The following is an 8,459-nucleotide window of genomic DNA, read 5'->3' as shown; positions in this document are numbered from 1 at the left end:
AATTTTAGGTTTCTAAAAGAATAAAAATCAAAACAATGTAGGTCATGGTAGTTAAACAATATTTCTTGTGAGTTGTCTACTTTGAACACCCCTTACAAGACTCTTTCTTGGTAAATGACTAAAAACAAAAGAAAAGAAAAGAAAATTTATACGAAGAGCCAAGTCTACGGTCTATCCGAAGTTTCTTTACTGTTACAGTGTTCCACCTCACTCATTTTTGCCTCTCTCTCTCTCTATATAAAGGAGCTTCCGAACCAGCCTTTTCCTCTCAGTCTCTCACACACCAATATACAAAACCTCAAAATATAAAACAACAATGGCGAAACACCAAACTGTAGTAGATGAAGAAGAAGAAGCCCCAATCCACGGTGATATTCTAGAGGCTATTCTCACGCATGTGCCACTCATCGACCTCGTCCCGGCTTGCCACGTATCCACCTCGTGGAAAGGCGCTGTGTTTTCCTCTCTTCGTCACCTGAACCCGGTCAAGCCCTGGCTCATTGTCCACGCCCAGTCGACCCGGTATCCGTACACAACGACCTCGCACGCTTACGATCCTCGCTCGCACGTGTGGGTCGACATCGAGCAGCCTTCGATCAAGTACGTCTCGACTCTCCGGTCGTCGCACTCGAATTTGCTCTACATGCAGAGCCCGTTCCGGTTCGTTTTCTCGTCCGACCCGCTTCAGCTGACGTGGCACAGGGCGGTCGCCCCGATGGTGTGGAGGCCCGACCCGATCGTGGCGCTGGTGGGGGAGCGCGTAGTGATCGCCGGAGGCGCGTGCGATTTCGGGGACGACCCGCTCGCGGTGGAGACTTACGACTTGAAGACTCGCGCGTGGGACACGTGCGACGACATGCCCGCGATACTCAAAGATTCCTGTGCCTCCACGTGGCTTTCGGTGGCTGTGGACAAGTTAAAAATGTACGTGATGGAGAAATGTTCCGGTGCGACGCACTCGTTCGATCCTATCACTAAGACCTGGCAAGGACCTTATGATCTCCGACCTGACCAAAACGTTTTCTCTTCAATAATCGGATTTGTCAATGATCGAATGTTCGTGGTGGGTTTGGTCGGAGAGGCTGAGAATGTCAAAAGCGTAAAAATGTGGGAAGTGAAGGGTGAAATGTTGGATATGAAAACTGAAGTCAGTGAGATGCCGAAGGAGCTGGTGGCGAAACTGATAGGGCAGAGTCCACGCGTGACGTCGATCGGGATGAACTCGGTGGGCAATTTCGTCTTTTTGCACAACCCTTCTGACCCGGCGGAGGTGATCGTGTGCGAGGTGCAAAACGGTGCGTCGTTTTGCAGCTGGGGGAGTGTGGGGAATGCGGTGGTGGACGACGGGAGTAGGATCGTGAAGAATTTAGTGTACACGTGTGCCAACGTTGGACTCGGAGAATTGCACCAGGCTTTGAGGTCTGGTGATCGGAGATTCACAATTAAGGAGGAGATGGAGTAGATTTACAGAGAGTACGTGGCAGCTGATAATTGGTTGGTTGAAGGAGTTCGCTCTCCTTGTATAAAGACTTTGGAGTGTTCACTGCCCGCATTTTGCAGTTTATTATGGCCCTTTTTTTTTTTTTTTTTTTTTTTCATTTTATTATTATTATATATACATATATACATTCGTTGTATATTAATATTTGTATTGATTACTATATTGGTGAATATATATATATTTTTACTTGTTATTAAATTGATATTTGTAGTTCTTTTTATTTGTTAATGACAGTTTTAGTTATAATTATTAGTAAGTTCTGTTCTGTCACAGTTTTAAACCTGAAACTGGTGTCTTTTTTTTTTTTTTTTTTTTTTTTGCAATCGAAACTGAAATGGTGTCTTTGGTACCATAGGGATTAAAATTTTAAATGTCTTCCTTATATATATATATATATATATATATATATTTATATATCATTTAACTAAAACCATTAACTCACTTTTTAAAAATAATAATAATAATTTGATGAAGTATGACATAAGTGGACTGAATGCTCAAACTTGGAATGTGATTAAAGACCAAAAAGAAGAGCAAACACAATGGAAGAGCACTGGTGTGCTGTCAACCAAAGACCCTTCAATGGTTAAGTTAGAATTTCTCTTAAGATATTCATAAACTCTGAGAGTGTAAGGGTTAGTAAATTTCTTACGTACCTTTCATTTGAGGAAGTCTAATCTTTGTGTTCGTATGGCATGATTAATTTTGCCAACTTATTTTACTATTTAATTTATTTTTACTATTATTTATGAGTCTCACTATACTTTTTAGTACTATTCATGAGTCTCACAATACTGTTTCAGCTAACTTTTATCTTTACTTTCAGCAAAAAATTTTCAATTTCAGCAAAATAAACGGATCTCAAACAGACCATTTATTTAAGGTATTTTGAGTGGGTTTCCCTCTTTCGTACCACTCTCCTCATTTCAAAGTAGTGGACTTATGTGATAAATCCTAGTTTAGAGTACTTGTAGCTAAAATTTAGTGAGTGTTGGACATGAGTTACTTTAGATGATCTCATCAATCGGATGAGCTCTTAGATGAGCACTTTGGACATTAGCTCATTTTAATTGCCCATCATAATTCAATAATTAGGGATTAAGAATTTAAACTTTAAATGTCTAATTTAGAAATATCATGAGATACCAACTAATTAAGCTTCAAGATGTTGACATTAACCCAATAATTTCGATTCAAGAATATTTTTTTTATCAACCCTTCCTTTTTTTTTGGGGGGGGGGGGGGGGAGACTTGGACTGGGAACAAACACCGTGGGTGTTGAGTGTTATCAATCTAAATAAAGCAACAATAAGAAAGCCTTTGTCAAATTACAAGAATATTAAATTGAATCAAATGACAAGCTTACACTCTTTGAGAGTCTCAGTATTTTTTGGCAACAAAATCCCGCAGGGAATGAACGCTAAAGAGCTGATTTCACAGGAGGCAACAACAAATTCCAGCAGGAGATTGGGTTTGGGTTTGGGTTTTGTCATGAGTCATGACCCTCCGGGAACAAATATATGGAGTCTTGTCTTGGTTTGTGAAATGATTTGGTTTGAGCCATATGACTAAATGAAACCCACTAGTGGTTTTTCTTGGGCTTAATTGCCATGAGTTTGTCTCTGGTCCCTGTGTTAGCTTTCTAAGCAATCAGTTTGCTTTTTGGAAGAGTTTATTTAGCTCATGCTAGGCCCCTTACATTCAACACAAGGCCCCCGAAAGTGAATCTTTTTTTTTTTTACTAGAAAGTGAGTCACTTATAAATAAATAAATTCTAAAACCATAAAAAATTACACAACTTGTATCACAACTGTGCACGTGACAGATAGTAAATTGTGAAGAAAAAGTAATGAGTCTATGTGAAAGTGACAAACAACAGTCAATCACAATTTGACATATAAAATTGTCAAATTGACACTAGAACTACTCATAACTTCAACCATTTTATTCATCAAACCAACAAATAAAAATATTTACTGTTTAAGGGAACAAAATCCGATTCATTTTAGTTCAATTTCATACCTCGGAAAGAATAATTATATGGTTCATTTTTGTTGCATCAGAATGCAATGGAACGAGGTCGATTTGTTTCATCAGATGTTCCTTAAAGGTAGGAATATCATACAAAATTACAAATCCTTAGGCTACAAGCTCTTGTAGTAACCCCTTGTGCTTTTGGAACTTTCAAACTTTTCTATAGAGTTCTTTCTTAATTGCAAGGTTCAAACCTTGGATTCAGGTAGTACATAGACAAAGCTAAAATATCAAGCAAATTAATAGCATCACAAAACCATAAGAATGGTACCATAAATTTTAAAATTGTGTTTTCTGATCAGGCATACTTGGTGTACTTGGCCACATTAGCTATTATGCTTTTCATTCATTTACTAAATTATGGGCTTAGTTTAGAATCTACATTGCAAATTATGCATAAGTAGCAGACTATCTGATATTTCATGCTTATACCATGGATAAAATTGCTGTTGCAGTTCACTTCTATTAATTATGATTGATAGTTCCTTGGATATCAGTAGATTGATAAGTCTCGAACGCTGATGATCTTTGGGCTGTATCCTGCAAACAAGAACACTGAATCAGAGGAGACCGGTGAGGACCAGCCAAAAGTCCTTCGATGGTGAAGTTAGTGAACTTGGAATTCTCCGTAAGAAGGGAGTATTTTCTTAAATAAAAAATGTCTGAAATCCCTTACCTCTCATCGAAGAATCCTTATATAGTATATGTGGAATGGTTATCTGTTTGATAACCATTCCTAATGTCGAGGAGTCCAGAGAATTGGAGGTAACTTCCATAACTGCTATGAAAGTTACCTCAGTTGGACGGCTCGTTCCATAGTAGTTAATGTAGAATTTGGCACTTATTAGTTTAATCCAGCAAACTCGTCCATCTTTCATTAAGGACGGACGAGACTATCTAGGACGGCTTGTCCTTGTCCAAATGATTAAGGATGGATGATTCCCATGGGATCTCGCCCGTCCAGAGACGGACGAGGTTAGGAAGGATGCTTGGGACGATCACTTCGCTTGTCTGGTTCGCCCTAGCTTGTCTTTCATTGGACGAGCCATATGGACGAGTTCAGGAGTAGATGTTTTTTGTGACACCATCAGTTGGCCCCTTGTCCATGTGGGTCGTCCAACGAGTTAGGTGAGTTGCCGACACGTCCTTGGACGTGTATAATTGGTTAATAAATCAATGTGCCACGTGTTATTTTTTTATTGGTGACTGATCTAGTCGATTTAGTTTTTCGAGGTAGATGCCACGTGTCATTTTCATATTGGTGGTGTCGTTTCAAATGCCCAGGTCAGCATCCTATAAATAGTGGAATGCCTCCCTTAACCCTTCTCATTTCAGAAATTTTCTTCCTTGACATCCATATTCTAAAGCCTCGTCTAGGAGTTGCTAGAGTCCTCTTCTGTCTAGAGCCAGGTATTCTTCTTCTCTCCGTCTTTAGGTTCTGAGTTTCTTTTGTCAAAAATGTCAGTTGCTTCTTCGTCTACTGATAGCCTTGATAAGGCTATAGACGAGTATTATGAGGATAGTAGTGATAGGTCTAGTTTTAGCAGTACTAGTGACGGTAGTGGAGGAAGTACAGACGAGAATTATTCTTCTGGGGCCTCTGGGTTCCCTATTGAAGTCGTCCAGGAGCAACTTAGAAGATCTTGTGGCTTTCAAGCTGGCTCCCCATCTAGCGTCCCTCCATCTAATCCGACAGACGAGGAGGAGACCGTCTTTAGTTGTGCAGTAGGCGTTCATTCTAAGATGGATGAACAAAGATTAAATAATCTTAAATCGTGGTATCAAATTCCGGACGAGTTTAACCCTAGGCTGCCCGTCCGTGGAGAGTGGTGTTGTGATCTTCGCTTTGGAATAGGCGTCTATGAAGCTTATTTCCTGGGTGGCCTTAGGTTTCCATTAAATGCCTTTGCTAGGGAGTTGTTGGTCAAGTTAGGTTTAGGTGTCTGTTAATTTAATCCTAATACGTGGAGATTAGTTATCTCCATGCAAATTTTGTGGAGGGAAGTTTTTGGTGGGGTCCGTCCTCTCACTGTGGACGAGTTCCTTTATTATTATAAACCTTCTGAGATAAGTCAGTCTGAGAGTTTTTACCAGTTCACTACTAGGGGGAATGATTGTAGGTTAATCAAGTCCCTAGCTTTGTCTGATAGAAAATGGAAGACGGAATTCACCTTTGTCTTTGGTTTCTAGGTAGGGAACCCTGTGGACATTGGCAGGGATCCCTTTCCTCCTTATACTGGGGACTTAGGGAACCTTCTTCTATAAGATACGTCCCTTCCCCTTGTTTATCTTTATCTTTCTCTTTCTATTTGATCTGTTTACAATTTCTAACCTTTGTTTACTTATTGTGTTGTAGCCGCCAAGCGTCCGTCTTTAAGCAAATTTCATCGTGACTACGTCCATAGGGCTCGTCTTCACACAAACAGGAGCTTTCGTTCTCTTGTCTTAAACGTCTTGCCAAATGGGGTTTGGGTCTTGAGCCATCAGATGAAGCTATTGCACACAAGGTTACTATGCGTAAAAGTAAGTTTTAAGCTAAGGGTTTTTTGTTTGTTTTTTTTTTTGAAAGTTCTATGTTATACATTCCTAATCTACTTATTACCTTGTTTTAGGAATGTCAACAATGAAAGAAAACAAAGGGAAAGAAGTTGTGGGTGAGGGAAAACGTCCTGAGGCTCAGTCCTAGGATCGTCCTGAGGTTCAAGTACAAGTTCGTCCTACGGCTGGGGATAAAAGAAAGTTCTTACCAAAAAACATTGATTTAGAAGGGCTCCCCAACCGTCGAGACAAAAGAGTGAAGCACGGTTCGTCCAAGGTGGTTAAGTCTAAACCTCCACAGTCTCAACCTTCCATCCTGATAGTTGATGTGGACTCGTCCACTCTGATTGAGTCCACACCGTCTAAGACTCCTCCGTCCAAGACTCCTTTGTCCAAGTCAACTGTTCCTGGCTCGTCCCAACCCTTTACAAACATCATTGAAAATGAGGATCTAGCTTGGGAGCGTTTTCAGATGGTTGTCTTGGATGAAGACATAAACATGTGTTATAACATGGGCTTAAAGGAGTTTGAGCATTCTGGCGTCCATGACCTCTTTAAGGTATGCTAATATTCCTTTCTCGTCCTTGTTAATTTAAAACTTTTCTTCATTTAATCATCTTATGTTCTTTACCTATTTATGGGCCATGTCAAAGTTTATGGCAGCGTCCAGACAGGTAACAAAACTGGACAAGATGAGGGTTTTGTTGGAGACGAGGATTCAAGAAGTGAATGCTGACTGCAAAAAATGGGCTGGGGCTGCTGCAAAAGCTAAGGAGGAAGTCACTGAGCATAAAAAGCTGATCGAGGAGCTAAGGACTGATGCACTGGAGAAAGATACTCGTATTGACCATTTGCAAAAGAACGACGAGCTAAGTGCTCGTCTCTCCAAGGCAAAAGAGGATGTTGTGGCTGAATTCAAGTCATCCAAAGTGTACACGGACGCCCTGGATCATAATTATTCAATTGTTTTTGAGGATTTTAGAATGGATGCTATTGAGAACTTCCCTGAAGTTGACTTTAGTTCAATCAAACTCAACCTTGCTGCTGCCACTAGCTCTCTTATTCAGACTGGCTCCGATGATGTCAATGTGGAGGACGATGCCAGCACTCAGCCACCCCAGAACGAGCCCAATGCCCATGCCCCCTCTTCTTAAGGACGAGACTTTCACACTTAATACAATCTATGTTTGTTTTCCTTTTATTTGGTTTTTGTTTGGTCCTCTGTTTTGGGACCTTCTTATGTAACCAAAGTACACTTGCCTCGTCCATGGTTTTAGGACGGGGTTTTTAAACAATCATTTCAGTTTTTTTTGACTTAACAAGGGCTTTTGGACGTAGGATGCCTACCCTTTAAATGAATGAAGGCTCATTTTCTTTGCATGGACGAGTGTTGTTATGCTGTTATTTATATCAACTCCAACTTTGGCTTGTCCATGGCGAAAATATATATATTCTTCATATTATTTGTTAGTCTAACTTGTTTTTGCAGGTAGTATTTTTATTCAGCTTTATTCGTCTTAAGACTTACAAGCTAATTTTACATAACATCCAATTTATTTTGCCTAACTTTTCTCTCGTCCAGAGGTTGGATTGTTTCAGTTGGCTTTTGATTCTCGCCATTAAATTGGGCGAAAATGCTCTATAAGGCTTTTCCTCATCCATAAGTTGGATGAGTGTACCTAAGGTTTTTTCCTTGTTTTACTCAGGAAAATTTAGACGTTACATCTCTGCGTCCAGAGAATTTATTCGTCTTGAATCTTTCAGTCCCCTTGTGGGTTGGGTTGGACGAAAATAGCATGGAGATGTAAAATTCACACAACATTTTATACATAACATAAATATCGTTTACAGATAAGACACATGCATACTAATGCCTTTTTATTTAAAAAGTACAAACTTCATAACTTCGTCCATAATCATAACACAACATAGTAAATAATAAGGTAGTAGTATTAAACACAAACAGCATCAAACATAAGTAGTATTAAACACAAACAACATCAATATTAGTAGAACGTAAGTAGACGGACAAGGTCCAAGCTCGTCCATAGGTTCACTTTTACTGATGGTACCTCCTCAGGTACTCCACATTCCAAGGACGTTCCAATTTTCTCCTGTCCAGGGCCTCAAAATAATAGGATCCTTGTCTTTTACAGTTGATAACTCTATGCAGTCCTTCCTAATTTGGGCCCAACTTCCCATGTGCCGGGTTTTTGGTTGACAAAGAGACCTTTCTGAGGACGAGATCTCTTATGTTGAAACGCCTTGGCTTTACCATCGCATCATACTGCCTAGCCGTGAGATTCTTGTACTTTGCTGCCCTATGTTCTACATCTGCCCTTACCTCGTCTATCAGATCGAGGTTCAAACAGAGTTGCTCCTCATT

The 8,459-nt window shown here is 40.1% G+C and overlaps 1 protein-coding gene across 1 annotated transcript; it reads left to right on the top strand.

Annotated features, from left to right (window-relative positions):
- The first annotated feature begins 248 nt into the window (after positions 1-248).
- On the top strand, positions 249-1,592 carry LOC115981675 (F-box/kelch-repeat protein At1g23390). Its single transcript, XM_031103972.1, has one exon. It carries the CDS (start codon positions 317-319, stop codon positions 1,460-1,462), a length of 1,146 nt encoding a protein of 381 aa, XP_030959832.1. The 5' UTR covers positions 249-316; the 3' UTR covers positions 1,463-1,592.
- The last annotated feature ends 6,867 nt before the right edge of the window (positions 1,593-8,459 follow it).

This window comes from Quercus lobata, chromosome 3, assembly GCF_001633185.2.
Source record: "Quercus lobata isolate SW786 chromosome 3, ValleyOak3.0 Primary Assembly, whole genome shotgun sequence".
NCBI classification, from domain to species: domain Eukaryota; kingdom Viridiplantae; phylum Streptophyta; class Magnoliopsida; order Fagales; family Fagaceae; genus Quercus; species Quercus lobata.
This window is presented reverse-complemented; position numbering and strand designations above follow the sequence as displayed.